General features: G+C 44.9%; 1 protein-coding gene across 15 annotated transcripts in view; it reads right to left on the reverse strand.

Moving 5' to 3' along the window:
- The window catches only part of KDM6A (lysine demethylase 6A), a 150,904-nt gene extending 144,145 nt beyond the window's left edge, over positions 1–6,759 (reverse strand). For 6 of the 15 annotated variants that reach the window (XM_074534506.1, XM_074534501.1, XM_074534509.1 and 3 more), the window contains exons 1-2: positions 6,097–6,758; positions 5,829–5,892 (exon numbers count right to left, since the gene is read on the reverse strand). In XM_074534506.1, coding sequence (XP_074390607.1) covers positions 5,829–5,892; positions 6,097–6,254 — 222 coding nt within the window. In that variant the 5' untranslated portion in view covers positions 6,255–6,758. Of the gene's footprint in view, positions 1–5,828; positions 5,893–6,096 lie in introns of all 15 variants that reach the window. The other 9 variants (XM_074534512.1, XM_074534505.1, XM_074534508.1 and 6 more) reach the window with 3 other exon arrangements.
- Between the last annotated feature and the right edge of the window lie 12,542 nt (positions 6,760–19,301).

Consider the following 19,301-nt stretch of genomic DNA (forward strand, 5'->3'; position numbering starts at 1 on the left):
GGAAGCACACCTGAGTGATACCACACACAGACAAAGCTTTGGATTGTCTGTTCCTTCTTCACATACTGTACCTGGATTCACCTAGAGAAAATGTGAAAGCTGGAGGCCAGGAGTAACATGACGCACCAAAGGATCAATGGTTCCATTACTGGGATGGGATGCAAACAGTTGTGTCCCACCCTTGCCACTGTTTTTCCTCACACTTTCTAAAGTTAAATAATTTATCAGAACCTCTATTCCTCAGCTGCTAAAACACAGCAGTGTTTCCCTCTCTCCACACCCTCAACAACTGCCCACTTTGGCTATTTGATTACTGAAGTCAGTAGGGCACAAACTATCTAAACATGATGCACGTGTACCACTTAGAGGAATGGACCACTTCAGCCTCCAGACTCAGCACATCAGGACTTAAAAGCTACAATATGTAACAAGCATTCAACAACAACAACAAAAAAATCTTACATTATATTCCCTATTTATGGTCTCCTGACAGTGAAGATAAAACTTGCTGAAATGCAAATGCCAACACACCAAGTGTCCTGCAATTCTAATTACACCTCTACAAAAGCATTTTGTCTGTGGACAGAGATCCATCCTTCTCTCTTCATTAACACTTTAAAATGACAAGTGTAATGTTTCTGACTTCATCAATTTTCTTGCCTTCACAAAGTAGTACCAACACTGTACTTTACACTTGAGGAACAGCCAAAACATTCAAGAATATATGTTCGGAACAATAAAATCCCACTATTAATAAAAAAGTCTCAACCACTAGTTGTGAAAGTATCAACACATGCTAAATATCTCATACTTATAGTACTGTGTAATGTCCATTTAGGAAAAAAATGGGTTTTAGTACTGGATGAAGCACAAATACTGCAAACCTACAACCAAAAGCCAGGATACACAACCATTGTACACACCATGGCTGTGAATTCCAAATACAAACATGGTACAACCAGGAACTATGGAATGTGTCACCCACTACACCTTAAATGGATCCCAGAATGCTGCACCCTATTAATACAAACTGCATACAAAAAAAAAAAAAAATACTGATCTTAAAGAAATCTATGGCTCAGTTAAAATTACCCAATAAACAGACTCAAAAACGTGACTCCTTCAAAAATGCTAGAAAATCAGTTCCATACATAACACAATTTACAAAATTTTATCCAATTTCAACTTGCTCCACAGGACAGACAGCACACCAAATAAACCAGTAATAGGAAATGCACAATATATTAACAAAAAAACAAACCCAAACATAAAGGAACAACTCAGATACAAATTTACAGAAATTGGAGAGGCTGCCCACTTCCTGGAGTGCCTTACCAATGTCTCCTGGTACCAATTTCCAGTTTCTCAATTCCCAGTACTACCATTATATAAGACAAACATTCTTAATTCTTTTTCAAGCAATATTTCTTTGTTTTGATGAAAATAAATCAAGCCAAAATCTTTCCAGCTATTGAAAAAGGAAAAAAAACCACTCTACTACACTAAGATTAACCTGCTAAAATGTTTTCTTACATAATTATTTTTCAAGCAGTTTGTTATAAATAAAACTGTGTCTATTTTATTATGGATTAGTAGGAAATTAACATTAATGTCAACACCGAAAGGATAAAGTCAACCTATACTAATTCACATTGTCTGAAACTATTTTTAAACAAGCAACACTAAAACTGTAAGAAAAATGAAAGAATATTGTCACTGTGCTTTTATTTTGTAAGCTTCATAAAAGCACAGATAAGCACGCTGTTAATTTTGTCAACACATGTGGCCTTCACACAAAGGAAAAACCATTTTTAAAATCAGCTGGAAAACAAAAGGGCTGCTAAACCATGAGAGGTAACACAGACTAAAACATGGCATATTGTGTGGAACTACTTCATCTCTCCAAATCGACTTCAGCATCAATACTTTTAAATGGAAACATGCTTCAGTTTTTGTCCACAGGATATGACAAACTGATTAAACTCAATGAATAGGAATTAACAAGCATCTTATACCCAATACATCAGACCAGCTACATCAACCTACATCTGTAGAGATGCCAATTACAGCTTATGAAACGATGGTTTGTCACTGCAATCAAGTCAACTTTGGCTAAACACTGGAAACATCATCAAAAACAGAAAAAAAAAAAAGGAAGAAAAAGAAGGAAATGCTTTGCAATTCACTTCCAATACAATGGATATCCTCACCCTCCCCCCGCAAGTAATCTTTAAGCTTCACCTCCTGCTAGAATGCCTTCCTGGGAGAAAGAGACATCAAGACACCAGCAGGGTTTTTGTTTTGGGGTTTTTTTCCTCCTTCACGTTAATGTTCTTGTCAACTACGGAAGCATAACAGTGAGCACTTTCTCCAGCACAAGACTGACTACGTTGGATTTCCAGCATTTCAACCAGTTTGAAAGGTGATCTCTTAATTTCCCTCTCCTCTTTCCCAAAACCACACTAACTGCAAACTATTATTTTCAAGCTCCTTTTTCTGCAAAATAAACGCAAAATTTCTGGCAACAGAAAATTCCATTCCTTTGTCAGACACACTCACAGCGTGTACACCATTACAGGAAAGTTTCTTTTGGCTTATCACACACCCAATACATGGGGCAACATTACAATATTCCTGACCCTTAATCCATACCTTCAATAATTCATAAAATTGTACAGATCTCATGTCCTGCCTGCCCTTTTCATTTGCTATACCCAGCAGCACAGCTTGGCTCAGTTCACGATACTACAGCCCCACACATCCTACAGATTTAAACCACCAAAAAACAGGGGACTGCAGCACAAATAGAACCCACAGCTAAATTCAAGCTCTAGACATGAAGCCCCCTCCATCCCTCAAAGAGATGCCAGTTTTGTTATTATTAAATCCTGTCAGGGTGTGGCTTTGTTAAACCAAAGTTCCCACTGCAAATGCCTCCTGCAATCCCCTCCAAGCCAATGCACACCTTAGCGAACCCCACCAAAAATCAGGAGTGTCTTCTTGCACCCAGCACCAAATTTAAGCCCAGAACAGACTCCTCCTGCTGCACAAGAAGCCAGGCAGGGAAGGGAGCTGTTCCCCAAACAGTTACAGCCCAAAACCTCCCTGAGCTTCCCCAGACAGGTACCCTGCTCCTGCCACCTCCAGCACAGGTAACCAGGGAGCACTGCCAGCACTCGCTGCCCCAGCCTGGCAGCCTCTGGAAAAGGCTCAGTAGTAGGTGTGCTCCTCTCACATCGAGGGGAGCACTGATAAATTCCTGCCTTTGTGAAGAATTCCTCTGGAAACATGACTCAATGGTTTTTCTTACCTGCTACACTTGCACATAAATCTCACACTGTAACATGCTGCCTTGTAGATTCTTAAATCAGTCAGTCAGGATTTCATAATTATGTAGTCTAGGGTCTTTGTTAGCTGTTGTTGCTCCATGCACAAAAGGAAACATTTTGGTGCTATCGCTGTAAAACCTATTAATTAACTGCACATATATTCGGCCACAGTTTCTACTATAAAAATAACTGCTACATTGAATTAAAGTGGTTTGCTAGATTAATTGTTCTAAAGCCCTCAACAGAGCATAAATTGCATAAAGCTTCACACAGAACAGGAACGAAGGAGAAAATACCTTAAAAATAGCAACTTCTTATCGGTAACAGAAACACAAGCACGTTCCTTCAAAGTAAAGAGCACAAACAAAACCGAAACTGGTTCAAACCAAGAAATTCCTCTCGAACATCTCTGCACTCAACAGCAACGTTTTAATCCTTCTACTTCCTTAAATAATCTACGTTTCTCAGAGACAAGTTTTACAAAGAACATGCTTCATGAGTTACTGTGCAATAAACGTACAAAACACCATCTAAAAACTGAGGTGAAATAGCAAAATATTTGGTTTGCTTGGGGATATTTTTTAGTATTCACTGCATGGACTCGCAGCTTCATACACTAAAAGAACACACATAGATATTTCTGAAAACGTATTTCAAAACTAGCAAAACGCCCTGCAACTTCAGATTCTATATACTAAAATTACAATTGACTGGCATTTAAAAAAAATCATTACACGTAAGAAAAGCACAAAACTAATAGGCTGAATTGTTCCTTGCACTACTTAATTTTACAGTACGCAAAATAAAACTTAAACCAGGGATTTTATGTGACAGATGATCTAATGAGATGTGAAGCTTTTATTTTCTATCTGGCATCCTTAAGCTCTATCCCATACGGGTTTCAGTCTAATATTTCCGATAGCCTCAGCAGCATTCACACAGCAGACACGAGTTCTGGTCCACCAACAGTTAATGTACATTATTTAACTGCTTTGACATGTCACTCCCCTACCTTTTTGATTAATGGGAAGAAGTGCTCTTAAAAATAACTCTGAAAATCGAAAGGAAACCGCGAGATTTTTTTTCTTTTTAAATATAAGCAGAAAGGAAAGTGTACTCGCTTCTTCTTCCATCCCTCCCCCCTCCCCCCACGTCCTGACATTGAGCTTTTCCAATCCTGCCAGAAATAAAACACCCAAACACAAGCACGGGCCTAGGCCATCCAATTCAACACGCTTTAGAGTCAAATCTCCAGATCAACCAAAACCAGTAGCAGCAAAAAAATAATTCTCTACGATACAGTCCGGGCACAACAATGGGATGAGCAGTGTCAAACGCCAGACTACTGACAGGAACAAGGCAGGAAGCAGGAACCAGAGTAGCACTGTCCCCTTTGCTTCAGCCGTGTGCTATTTCAAAAACAGTTCCACTTATTCCGTAACCCGAACGTTTCCCTGGCGTGTGGTGTTTTAAGCACAGCTGGCAGACACTCGGCCCGCACAGCCTTTGTCAGCAGCTCACGGATGGGCAGCAGAACGTGCTACAGGTTGATAAGGAGGGCACCGGCGCTGCAAAGCAGCAGGAAAGCGCCCAGAAAGAACTTGGGATGCGCAGGAGAGTTTCCCTCAGCCCTCACCGGGGGCTCCACGCTCCCCACGTTCGCTCCCGGTGTTTGTTTCGTGTTTACCTCCCCCCCCCTTCTCTTTCTCCTCCCTGTCCGGCCATCTTGGGCCGACAGGAGCAGCCATTACTTAACTAAATGACAGGGCCAACAACTTTCCACAGAGACAAACACCTCTCTCCGGACACCAGGCCGGGCGGCAGCAGCCCGCGGGACGCCCCGCTCCCTGTCAAGCCGGGCCGGCGGGCGGGACGCGGGGCTCGGTGAGGAGCGGGCACGCTGGATGGAGGCAGCGGGGCCCGCAGAGTAAACAAGTCACTCGGACGGGCTCCAGGAGCCGCTCAGCGCCGCGCCCGCCCCAGCCCGGACCCCGCGCTCCCTCCGGGCTCCGGCCCCGGCTCCGCTCCCGGCGGCTGGGGGCGAAAATCACGAGGGAGGGTCCGGGGAGCGGCAACGTCAGCAGCGCCGAGCGCGCCCTCCCTCCCTCGCTCTCCCCCCGCTGCCGCCTCCTCCTCGTCCTTCGCCTCCCCCCCTCCGCCCCCGCGCCCCCTCCCCCGGCCCGTCCGCTCCCGGCCCCGGGTTCCGCCAGTTTCCCGTCCCAGGGCTGGACGGGCACCCGCATGGCCACGCTCCCCTCGTCCCGCTCGGGGAGAATGGCGGGGGGGAGGGGGGGGTAAAAACGAAAAGGGGCAAAGGCGGCAGCAACGCACTGAGACCCCGCGGAGGTGGCGGTGCCCCCCGCACACCCCCTGCACACACTCACCGTGCGGGCCCGGGGGTCCCAAGGGAAGGGGCGGCGGGGCCGCCTCGCTCCCCATCCCCCGTTTCCCCCCCCCCCCTCCCCCCCATCCCCGCTCCACATCCACCCTCGCGCTTACCTTTAACAGCAAGGCCTTCGTTCTGGCGCCATCTTCATGAAGCCTCAGAAATCCGAAGAGCCGGCTGCGAGGAGGGGAGCGGGCGGGAGGGAGGGGAGAGAGAGGCACCGGCGTTAGCGAGAGTCAGCGCGGCGGGCGGGCGAGGGCAGAGCGCGGCCCGGGAGCGGCGGCGCACGGGGAGCCGCGGGCAGGGGAGCGGGGGGACACGGAGGGAGCGCGGGCCGAGCCGGGACACGGAGGCGGCCGGGGCGCAGTGGGGAGCGGGTACCTGTCGAGGCCGGATAGGGCTTCTCTCTCCTGGGCTGTCAAGCTGGCGAAGTCCTCCTCGCTCTGGCCGCTCGCTTTCCCCGCCGCCATTTTCTTTTCCTCATCACCGAAAGGAGCAGCAGAGGCGGCGGCGGCGAGCGACACTCCGCACGATTTCATGGAAACGCAGCGTAATTAACTCGCGGATCGCAGCCCCCCCTCCCTGCGCGCCCCCAACACCCCCCAGCGCCGGGCGGGGCGGGGTGCCCGACACACACACACACCACAACTTTTATTACAACAACAACAGCCGGCAGGGAGGGGGAGGGAGGGATGGAGGGAGGGAGGGGAGGGGAGAGGGAGGGAGGGAGGCGGGGGGAAGCCCCGCTGCTCGGAGGAGGAGGAGGGAGGGAGGGAAGGAGGGGGGAGGGAGCCCCAGCGCTGGAGACTCGGGGGAGGAGGAGGAGGCGGCGGCTGCGGATGGCGGCGGAGCGGTGTTTACATCGCCACTCGCCGCCGGCGGCGCGGGGAGCCGAGGTGTCGGGGAGCCGGGGGGACCCTCCCCGCCCGCCCCGCGGCTCAGGGTGTGTTTTGCCGCCCGTACAAACTTCCCCGGAGCCTCTGCCCAAAGTTGTAATTGTGTCACACCGCGGACCCCGCGCGCCGCCACCGCGACCCCCCCGTCCGGCCCCGCCCGCCCGCGTCCGCGCAGCCAATAGGCGCCGCCGCCGCGTCCCACGTGACCTTTGTTGACTTACGTCAGTCATTGCGCTCCGCCGCCGCTGCGCCCGGGTTTGGTTGGCCCTCGCCGCCCGCCTCCCCCGCCGGCCTCACGCCATTGGTCGGTAAGTGATAAGGGAGGCGGGGTTTCGGAGAGCCGCCATTTGTGATAGGTAGAATGGGCCGTCAGTCAGACGAGCTTTTCGATTAGCGAGCACCAGCAAGTTGGGGTGCGCCTTTAAAAGCGAACGGCGGGGGAGGGGGGAGATGTCGGGAGTGGCGGGCGCTGGGGTGGGAAGAGGAGGAGGAACGAGGGAGGGCTGCGCTCACGGGTGGAGTTGCGTAACGGGGGCTCCGGGCTGGAGGAGTGGACGCCGCTGAGGAAGGTGCCATGTCCCACCGGCGGGGGGCAGTAGGCACGTTCGCACCACCCCCCCCGCCCCGCCTCGGGCGTGGCGCTCTTGACACAAGCGGAAAATAGAGGTTTCCCGGAGCGGGAATGGGGCTGAAAGGGGCTGCGAGGGAGACGCTTGGTCGGCGAGCAACGGTCGCACGGAAGGGCGGGGGCCGCCCCCGCCGATGGTTTCGCCCCCGCCTCCCCCCCCCGCCTCCCCCGGGAGCCCGTGACAGGTGGAGCGGGCCCCGCCGGCGCGCGCGCGCCCTCGCGGCCGTCATGTGGCGCGGGCCGCCGCGCGCGCTTCGCGCGAGACGCATGGCAAGTCTCGCGATGCCTCGAGGGCCTCGGGGCGTGAGGGCGGGGAGGGCCCAGCCCGGCCGCGGCCGGAGCGGCGGGAAAAGCGCGAGGGACGGGAATGGCGACAGCGGGAATTCGGTCTCTGGGCACGCCTCGCCTGTGAGTAAAGCTGTGAATGTCTTTAGGCGCGGGAAGGGAAGCGGGTTTGCTGCTTGCTTTCTCTGCTTCGTACGGCTTAGCGCAGCTCCAGCCCGAGCTGTAGATGAAGTGCTACTTGGGCACCATAGATTGCTTTTAAGGACTTAAGAGGTCATCTCGTCCCAAACGCCTGCCATGGGCAGGGACACGTTCCCCTAGACCAGGTTGCTCCAACGTGGCATTGAACGCTTCCAGAGATGGGACATCCATGCTTGTTCCTGTGCCTCCACACCGTCCTTGGGTTCCTCACCCTTCCCAGCTCAAGCAGGAGCCCAAGGGACCGCGTTTCTTTGCAGTACCGCACAGCCAAGAGGCTTTAGGGCTTTTTAAGTAAGGTGTTTGCAGATCATTCACTCTTGACTCTGCTGGGGTGTGTGCGGGGAGCTGAGCCCTGCTGTGGGTGTGTGAGGGCACAGCTCATTCCAATTTTGTGGAAATGGATCAGAACGCCCTTCTGTAACAACATTGCATCAATTCTCTGATTTCTGCCTGAAGCTCCATGTCTGGGCTGGCTTTTCCCATTTGAATTTCCTGCTCAGTGATGACTAGATGCTCTAAAACAAAAGTGAAGCCCATTAGCTGCCATTGGGAATTCAGTGAAGAAGGCCATAGACCAGCCTATGCAGTGAGTGCTGCTGCTTGCTGGTTCTCCTTTAATTGCCCCTCTCCAGTCATCCCACAACACTGAAGCCCCTTTCTGCCTCTGTAAGTGTTAAACTAACGTGTCAATGATGTTTTTCAGGTGGATCCTCACGTATTTTCTGGTCCTGATGGTGCAGAGACATTGGCAGGAATGGAGACCTGGTCAAGGCAAAGTCTTAAATAATGCAAATGAAGACTCAGAGTAGTGTGTCCATGCTGCTCTTAAAAGCAGACTCTTGTAAAGTAGCTCTGCTTTCTGATGCAAATGCAGGAAGAACACAAAAAAGCATCTGGGTTTGATGATGTTGCATTTCTTCATAAAAGAGTCAGTAGCCAATTTGTTGAGAGTATTGGTATGAGAGACAGGCAGGTTTGAAATCCAGCTAAAACCCAAGTTATTTTTGGTTCTGGGAATGGGCCATAGTCTGTTAATAGTGGAAGCACTATAATCAAACATCTGTGTTCATCTGTATTGTCCATGGCTCTCTGTCATGGATTTTCTCAGCAGAGTTTCCTCAGGTGCCAAAATCAGTGCCAAGAGCCTGACTGGTTGGGAATGTGCCATAAATATGGGGTTTCAATGCAGATTGTTTCTCAATCTTGACTCTCAGGTGTAAAGTTCCCACTTTGCAGTATCCTGAGTAAAAATCAGCAGAAAAGAGAGGAGACAAAACCATTTCTCAGTGGAAGAAAGGGATTGCTGAACAACAGAGCAAACCAGGAGACTGTAGAAGCAGAGTCCTTGTCCAGATGAAACCTGTGTGCACCTGAATTCACAACCCCTGAGTTAACCAGTCTAATGCTGTCAGTGCTGCTCTTAACCCCCTATACCCTGCCTGAATTCCTGGCACTGAATTTCCAGATGCTCTTATTTGTTTGTTTATTTATTTATTTATTTATTTGCTGTCACTTCAAGTCAGATAGGAAATTTGAAGGAGCAGTGACCACTCCCTGTTGGATACAATTCAAATCTCATGGTCTTCTGTAGTCCAGGTATACTTTATAGTCACCTGCAGCAAGATCCATCCCTGGAAAAGCTGTGGTGTTTGAAGCTGACTATATCAGTCCCTATTGGTTTGGTTTTCATCCCTGCTTTTGGAAGTTCTGGGCAGCTCAGCCTTGTCCAGCTGAGCAAGTGAGGGCAGAGGTTCTCCTTAGCCAAGAGCCTGAAGGAGCTCAGGAGCCAGAGTGATCCCTGCTGATGCTGCTGCTGTTTGAGAAAGGATTGTGAGCTGTGGGGTCAACATCGTGCTCCCAATGGCTCAGGGGGCTCTGACTCTGAGGCAAATCCTTTTGTGGCAGAGCAGGCAGAACGTGATGGGACAGCCTTGGATTCGTGTGGCAACGTGCATGTATTGAAAGACAGCAGTGAAAAAAGCAGGCTGACCAACAGAACCCACAGGAAGCCATTTTGTGTCCTACAAAACATAAATCTAATACTTACATTGTTGCCATCGTGATAAATTTTAGTCAACCTGCCTGAAATATCTGGCTGTTTGGCATGTGAGGGAAAGCAGCATAAACCAGTAAAATCTGCCAGTGGGTCACTTAGGGAGAAAGCAGCTTCATTCACACTTATCTTTTTCTGCATTTCTTTTCCTTATTGTAGTTTTCTTTTACTCCAAGGTAAAAGAAGAAGAGCTTAAATTACTAAACTATTTTCTTGATATTTAGAACAAAAAATCTGTGGTGCTTCCTTTTTATACTTCAGCAGTGGCTTTTCTATTGTCCAGGAGTTAGCAGTAAAATTACCTTCACTTTACATGTTCCTTGTACTACCCACATTAAAGTTCTGATGGCTGTTGTGTGATGATCTGTGTTTGGACAGCATGTGGTGGTCAAGAAAGTGGGGAAGCTGATCTAAACCCCAAGGTTTTGGGTTGTTTTGGGGTTTTTTCCCCACAAAAAAAGGGAATGCTTTTGCTGGCAATAAGGAAAACTACTACATGGATAGGAGAATTATTATTGAAAAGAGGAAAAAAGTCATCACAATGCTGTTTATCACTATGTTGAAGAAAGTTGCTTTTTAATTTCAGAAGTACTTTGCTAGCTTTGGGTAGTAAGGGGAGTGAACTAGTCTAGGAAATTGGTTATTATAAAGAAAGAAAATACAAGGTTCTTATTTTAAAAGTTTTAAAAATAAAGTCTAAATGCTTTGGTTATAGACCTTAATTATTATTGTTCTATCTTGCTTGAATCGTGTGGTCATTTTTGTCTATTGCCCTCTCTATCCTTGGTTAGCATGAGGGTAAAACCTGATTGTCTTTGAAAGGCCTAATGCTGGAACTCATGGTCAGAAGGAGTTCACACAGTCACCAGGTGAGCAGTGACATCCATCCCTGTGCAGCAACATGGCAGCAATTCATCCAGACATGGAAAACCATCAATTTGTGTCATCACCTTTACTCTATTCTGAGCTCTTTGATGCATTCAGAAATCAGGGCGTTTTGGGGTGTTCTGTAGATTTGCTGTGGAAGAGAGAGCAGTTCTCTGCATGCCAGCATGAACACAGGGACCTCTGCTGAAGCTTTACCAGTGAAGAAACAACTGTAAGAAGATTTGCATCCTATTTTTGTAGTTTATAGATCTATGTTATACTGATAGTTTCTGCTGACTTGGAGAAATAAATAATGTCCAAAATGATCTTTATCCAGGAGGTTGTTCCTTTACGGTGCTACTGCTGGTAGATTTTTAGATCTTTTTTTCAATTGTGCCTGTACCTCCCACCTCCAGCACTTTTGGTTGTCTTTGTGTGCATTCCAAATGTGGGAATGCTTTCATTTATGGTAATAGTTTTAGGTGAATGTCTGTCTTCCCCCTAGGAGCCAGATGTGGCAGTTTATGACTTGCCACCCTCCAAAGAAATCACTTGTTTGACAGGAGATGGTTCTGAACAAGGATCTCTGCTCTTCCAGAACAGTGCAGAGAAACTGAAATTTCTTGCATGTGTTTCCATGCAGGAATTTGAGAAACTGATAATAAAATACTGTATTAACTTGTCTTTAGATTGACAGTTGTAACTTAATAGAATTTGGCAAATGCTGTAAAGAAGAGAGGAAAAAAATTCCATCTATTTGCTTTTATGGTGGTTTTATATGTATTGACTTAATATTAGTTGCTGGGCTGATACCCTCGTAGCCTACTGCTTCTGTGGCTTGGAAGTAAAAAATAAATTACATTTCCAAACCAGCTCTGAGCAAAATTATGATGGGTTTTGTGTAAACATTTGAAAAGAGCCAATCCTGATTCTCAGCAAACCAGGTGAATGGATATCTTGTTAACTTTTGTTAATCCTGGGACAGAATCCAATATTATCCAAAATTCTTCATTATCTGGTATTTTTGTGTTTCTCCAAGAACAGAGGATGCTACGTGCTCTTACTGGATTTAATTTAGTGTTTCATACATAAATCTTTTTGAGAAAGTATCTGGAATAACAAACAGTTTAAAAAAATAAATTAACAGTTAAAAGCCTCAACTGCTGTGTATGTTGCTTTTTATGTGGAGGTCTAGAAGGACAAAATCTGCAATAACTAAACCCTTTTTGGCTGTAGTCTCATTGTCTTTTTTTACAACACCAGCCACTTTTAAAATCAGGTATTTGCACAGGCAATGGTAGATACTAAATCTTGTCCTGGTGCCCAGGTGAGAGTTTGGAAGGTGCAAACAGCAGGAGCAGCTTTGGGACGTTGGGTGTGGCAGAGTCAAAGCCTCGGCTCAGGAAGCTCCATCCTGCACTTACTGAACACAAACAAAGGCAGTTCTCCATCCTTGTCTGAGCAGTTCAGGGTTCCCTCAGCAATGGGGGAGTCAGGGCATTCCAAATGGAATAAAAATAAAACATCATGCTAACATCTTAGTGCTCTTAGTTGCTGTAGGACAACTCCTATTTTTAAATCTTCCCAAAATGAGGTGGCATTCCATTAATGTGATTGATAACCACAATGGGGTTGTACTCAAAGCATGTAAATGTGTTCATCATATGTAACTGGAAGATAAGCAAAGCATCAAACTGAAATGTGCTTTTTTTTTTGTTCTTTTTTTAAATTTTCTTAAGTTTGCTATTACCAAGAGGCAGGTAATGTTCAGAATTTCTCTAGGAGTGCTCCACTGTGTCTTCTGCATGTCAATAGGAGTTGGATCAGGCCTCTCACAGAGCTGCAAGCACCAGGATGATGTGAGGAAGACAAATAGTTTCTACCACAACTTGGCATTCATAAAATCCAAAGCTAACCCGGCCTTTGAGTACATTTGTCCTTGCTTCCCCCTTTCAGTTGGGAACCTGTGAAACAGGAAATCCCTGGGAATGGTTGGGAGGATTTCCCATCTCACAGTTTCTCAAGGTACAGTTTGGTTTCTGTTTGCAAGTTTGCAGTTGTGTATTTGTATAAATATACTCAGTGCTAATGAAGTCAGTTTGTTAGTTCTTCTCTAATGGTGGTTTGGTTTGGTTTTACTGTCTGTAAATGAGTCCTGTGGTGGTTTTCTCTTGTGAGGAAAGTCAAAACAGTGTTTTTCTCCATGGATATGTAATCCCAAACTGAATGCTGAGTGAGAGGAAGGAAATTGCCATTAGTCTCAATGGGACAAAAGTTTCTTGGGAATTAGAGTAGCAAAGGGAAGCTTCACTGGGAATCTGCAATGTTTTCCAAAGCCTTGATATCCTTAACTTGGTTTTTTTCTGCCACTTGTGGATACACAAAATTTCCCTGGAAATTGTGAATTCAAATCTTCACACAACAAAAGACTTATCCAATGGCTTCTTAGTATCACTGAAAAGAAAGTCCCTCTAATATTCCTTCCTCTCAATCAAAATTATCCCCATCCCCTGATGAACTCAGATGCTTTACATGAAGGCATCCAAGCTATTCCTGTCTGGGCTAGAGACCATGAAAGTAATGATGCACCTGGCACTATTTTAAAGGCATAAAAGTTTGAAAGTGCATAGATACATTTCTTCCCAAGGGTAATCTATACAAAAAAGGACCAGGATATGGTCTTAAGAAATTAATATTGGTCCTGTTCAGATCATAGTTTTGTTTCCTATACAAAGAAGAGGACAAATGTGTGATTTTTAATTACTTCTGTTGTCTATCATGTAATTTGTTTGAGAATTTTAGTAAGTGATTTGTTTTGTTTTTATTACGTATTCCTTCAGTGCAGGCATATTTCTAATGAATAATCCTGCCATCCCAAGGATGTGAACCTGCAGGTTCTGGAATACCTTCTGAAGAGACTTTCTGCTCAGTAAAGATTAAGCCCCATTTCTAATGGATCAGTCCAGATAAGCTTTCAAAATTTAAATGCTTATCATTTAAATTTCAGGAATTTAAAGCAGGACCCAATTTTTTCTTGTAAATTCAGTGTTGTTCCTGGTTTCTGTTACATCAACCCATGCCAAAGGAGGCATCCTGCACTGTTTATGCTTCTCTGAAAACCACTGGATACAATATATATGATTAGTGAAGAACAACACACCTACTGTTAAGCCTCCTTTATGAATCAGCTGATTTTTTTCCTATCTATTAGGGGTTACTAATTTTGCAATGCTTCTTGTCAATGGTCTGCAAAAACTGCATGGGAAATACAAGTAGGAGGATCCCAGTTTGTGTCTCCCAGGTGGAATGGTTTGGTTCCAAACCCTGCCATGGGTGGGTGCTTTGGTGCTTTACAAAAAAGGGAGATCCCAACAGCAGCTGGTGGTGCCCAGTAGTGGGGCAGGAGGAACGGGCAGGAAATGATGCCCACAAGTTCCACCTGAACATGATGAAGAATTGTTTTCCTGTGCAGTGACTGAGCACTGAACAGATTGTCCAGAGAAACTGTGGAGCTTCCCTCCCTGGAGATGTTCCAGAACCCTCTGGACACAATCCTGTGCCATGTGCTTGAGCAGGGAGGTGGCACCAGAGGAGCCACAGTGGTGCCCTCCAGCCTGACCCATCCTGTGAGTGTGTGAACAAAGAGCAGAGGAAAGAGCCAAGTGTGAGAGGAGGGTTTGGGCAGTGCTTGGACAGAGGCCTTTTCTGTAGCTGGATTCTTCTGACCAGTCACTCCACTCTTCTGTCTGTCCCTGTCGTGTTTTCCAGTAAATGTGTAGAATATGAATGTTGTGTTAAAATGACAAAGTGTCTGACAAAAAGCAGAAAGGATCATGTGGTTTGGGGTTGGTTTGGTTTCCCCCCCAGTCTTAGCCAAACAAATGACTGTGTCAGAAATGGCACAGCTGGGTCACCAAAGTGGTGGTGCCTCCGGAAGGATCCATGACATTTATTTGGGAAAAGCACCCCCTGCTTTTTACCGTCCCCTCCCTGCCACTGTTGCTAACCCTGTGCTATCCCTCAGCAATACTGATTTAACTGTTTGTAAAGCTAGATTGGAAACTGAGGCAAAATCATTGATATAACCTCAATTAAAAAAAAAAAAAAATAAACCAGCCTCTACTCCACTCCAAAAAAAAAACCTAAACAGAAAAAAAACCCAAATCAACCAACCAAAAATCCTCAAAACAAACAAAATCCCAGAAACTTCCAGAGGGAAGGTGAAAGCCACTCCCAGACAACTTTTATGGTCATTATCCCCATGCAATATTGTGTGGCACGCTGAAAAATATTTAAGAATAGCATCAATTTAATGTGAAATCAAATGCCAGAACAGATGATACAGTGGTTGCATTATTGAGTAGCATACTGAATTCAATTAAATCTTGTCTTGTTAATAAATCTTGCATCACTGCTGACAGCTGCTGTGAAGGATCCTGAGATTGTTTTGTGAGGACGTTCAGCCTGTTCCTAGCGGTGCCTCAGGAGCTGGTGGATGGCTGCCCAGCACAGTGACATGATTGCATCTTGTGAGCTTGACTGCAGATTGCTATCACAGTAATAAAAACCAAGTTAAAAATTACAAAAACCTGGTACCTCTAAAAGCTTATGAGCCATAGAAATGACCTACTACTAACTCCTTACTACCTCTGAGTAATTGTTTATTAGGTTCTGGTTAGATTTTAAGTTGGAAGAATTGGGCAAATTGCTGTTGGTCTTTATCACAATCTCTTTTTTTCCTGTTCTGATGCAGCAGCCGTTGCTGGGAATCAAATTCCTGATCCACAGGGAAGGAGGAATAACTCATTTTTCCAGATAACACTTGCTGTATTACCTGTGTGCACAATTCTTTCCCATGAAGCATGGGCATAAAGGAGCAAGTTCTACACAGCCAGCAAGGCTAAAAAAGAAACATCATCTACAACTGATGAAACTGGTAGATTATATAGGAAAATAGTTCACACTCTTCTTTCATTCTAAAGAAAACTCTTACCAATTTTTTTTAATCTGATTACTGTTCTTAGACTTTTTTTATGTCACTATTTACAGAAACTTTTAGGAAAGAATTTGTGTCTTTTATATTAATTCTTAGGTTTATAACTATAAAGATTATCTTCCTGAACTAACCACTCCCTCTTAAGCCCAGCTTTGAAATGTTTCCATTATGCTTATTGAGAAGTTTAGGAATAAGAGATGTCCATTCAGAAAAGTATTTAAAGTAATGATAAATAAACTATAAAGACCATGAGGGTTAAAGATTGAAAATTAAACTTTTAACTACTATCTCCTTGCTTTGCAGCCTTAATATGTGCACTGTGATTCCTCCTCTACATTAACATTCAGAAAGTTTTTCCCCATGAACATGTAATTGTTTGTATTAGAAGCTTAAATGTTGTACTCAAAATTAGAATCATGCCTGTGGGTATTTAGAATGGAAGAATAATATCAGCTAATGACTTCAGAGTAACTAGTAAAATTACATCAGGGAGAGTACTTCAGATTTTGCAGATTGGCCAAATTTATATTGATGAGAAATACATAAGGTTTAGCTCAGTAAAATTTAATGAAACCTAGCATATATTGAGGAAAGGGAAGCATGCAGGCTTATTTGTTGTGGAAATTTGTTAACTTTTTATTTCAGAGATAAATGAAGTTTTGCTTTATGGAAATGTCTGGTTATTTTTCTAAAACATTGTTATACCTTTTGATGTAAGCAGTTATATGGTCTTGCAGATAGGTTTCTTTAGTAAATTGAATTTATTGGAAGTTGTTTCTTCACAACAATAAATGTATTTCTTCACCAGGAGTCCACAAAGGCATATTCCTATGCAGAAAGAACCTGGTTGGTTTGAAATACAAAGGAAAACAGAAGAGCTGCAGTTCAGAGTTTTCTAGAAAATTACTTCATCACTTTTCTGGCTGTTTTCACCTTTGTAACATCTTTTTGTGTTCAAAGATAACTCACACCTGCCCTGAAGAATGCACAGCCCTTACCTTGGGCTCCAGCCCAGGTCACTGACAGCCATCATTCATACAACTGCTTCTCACTTCTCTCCTCAGAATTTGGGGTAATTTCATCCTCCAGTTTCAGCAGCGTTTTGCTTTATTGAAAAGGGAGGATGCTCTAAATAACTTTTTGCTGTGGAAGGTACAAGAGACAGCAGTTTGGATCTTGCTATTAATTGCAAAGAGCCAAGAGGTTCAACATGAAAATGGGATCTGTATTGTGAACTTCCTAGATACAGAACTTGGAAAGATTAGAATGGAATTAGTCCATTAAATAACTTATTTATTTATTAATAAAATAATCTGAGAACTTCTAGTAAAATACTGGACACTTCAATAAAAGTGTTACCAAAAAAAGGGAAATGCAAATTCAAACGCACCCATGCTTTAATGAACCAGATAAATCTTGCAGGCAATCAGTGGATGCACAAGCACTAAAATAGAATGATATGAATCTCATGTTTAAAGCTGGGCAGTTTATTCAGTGATTGAATCAAATTAAGAGCATGTGTGTGATGTTCTACTAGCACAGAAATACTATAGGGAATGAACAAAAAGGTGAGCCTAATAATGTTATCCATAGAACATCTGAAAGGAAGCAGAACAGAACAACATGTTTTAACCAAACAGCTCAAAAGCAGGCCTCTTATGCATCAAAGCCAATTAGGACAGAGTCCAACAATTACAAAAGATGTTTAGTCATAAGGAGATACCCAGCAATGTTTTGTCTTATCTCTGAAGTAGATCATTAAAGGCTTCCTGTCATATTTCTTCAGGATTTTTCAGGAAAGTCTATTTCCCTCTCCTCAGGAGGAGACTGGGACCTACCAGAGCACCTCTCTTGGCCCCCTCCCAGCCATCCCCTGGGCTGCAATCCAGGCAGAACAAAAATCAACCTGCACCACAGAGCTCTGATTGCTGCCTTTCCTGACTGTCCTCGTCACGCTGCACAACATGGGCTCCAGATTCTGATCCACCCAAGCTGTGGCACACGGGCTGAGAAGCTTCTGGATGTACCTGGGAGTCTTTGCAGCACGAAGCTGAGCCAGGAGTTCTGCCACAGCAGCAATTTGGGTACTGCTGGCCTGGCACAGCCTCAAATTCCTGTTAGAGGAATTGCCTGTAACAGCTAATGTAGGGAGAAGTAGGGTGGGCACCAGGTGAGAAGTTTCTCTTCTGTCAACACCAGCTTTTGCTTTTCTATGTCTGGAGCACAGTCCTTGAACAAAGCAACAGTGACGCTTTTTCCATTTGAAGGAAGTCTGGATGGAATAGGCCTCCAGCAGGTTATTGGGAAGACTTTCATTCCTGGATATATAAGAAATGGGGTGAATAGAGGTAATTAGCCAGCCTGTATTTCAAACTGATGCCTAAAGGTTCGATTGTTTATTGATACATAGCAATATTTTAAAAACAACTTCTCAGATTAATGTATTTACATCTCTCAGTTGGCTCCTGCTCTTTTTCTCCTTTCTTGGCCATCCTCCACAGATTTGCAATGGAAATCACTGCACAGTTGTCCCTCTCTACTCAGCCCTTGGGTTTCTAACTCAAATGGATCACTCTTCCAGGGGGAAATGAGTGTGCCACAGAAGTAAGGTTTTCCAGGATTCCTCCTTGTCACTGTAAAGTCAATGTAAAGCATGTCCTGCTGTTTGTCTCAGCAGGGAGAGAAATTGTGTCATCCTCCACCACAGAAACCTCACTGCTACTTGACCTGTCCACTGTTAAGTTCTATCCATAGGTAATCTGACTTTTTAATGGGAAGTGTTTTGGTTTAGAATAAGGCAGATAGTGTCAGTGTTTCTCATGCAGGTTTTTGCCCTCGCTTTATTTCGATTTATCCTTCAATAACAAAAATCCCGAATATAACATGCAAAAATCAGTTTATTTTCTGAAATTTAGTGAACTTCATCCAAGCTCAAAATCCTACAGTCACTTTTTGCATTTGCAAGTACACACTCTATAAAAATATTTTGACATCTAGACTGTCAGATAATCTGTGAGTAACAGTTACATCATTCAATGAGAGAACTGTTAATTTCCAGAGTAATTTATTGGGAAAACAAAGCATTTCCTGCAGTGGAATACACTACTGGATGCTAGAAAAGCTACAGAACATTTCTACAAGAACATGGAATATTCTCTTGTGACAAAAACACAGGCAAATAAGAGATCCTTGCCAGCAAACATCACTGAAGAGAATGTACCTGCTCCAGGAAGCTTTAAGGTCCTCGTGCAGAAGGATCCAATGCATGGGACAAAGCAGAGGAGTGCTCAGGGTCATACCCCTTACAGGACAGGCTGGTGGGGCACAAGGGTTCACACACCAGATGCTTTCCTTGGAGTGATTTTTAAAAGCTGAGGAGTTCTCAGCACTGTGGTGCTGTGCCCAGAACAAGGCACTGGGCAGAGGTGTCGGCTGGCACAACCCAGTCGTGGCTCTGGAATTCCTTAGTGCTTGGTTTTACATCCTCCAGTTCTCCTCACTGCCATTTCTCATTTGCCTTTGTCTCTTCAAAAGTTGTCTCCGTGCTGTGGGGAAATGTCAGAGCATTGTGTGTGACCATGGTGGTGATCATTCCCAGAGCACCCAGAGTTCTGAATTCCAGGTTCTGTGTGATGCTGTTGGGTGGTGTCAGTCTGAGGC

Source organism: Zonotrichia albicollis, chromosome 2 (genome assembly GCF_047830755.1).
Source record: "Zonotrichia albicollis isolate bZonAlb1 chromosome 2, bZonAlb1.hap1, whole genome shotgun sequence".
Taxonomy (NCBI): domain Eukaryota; kingdom Metazoa; phylum Chordata; class Aves; order Passeriformes; family Passerellidae; genus Zonotrichia; species Zonotrichia albicollis.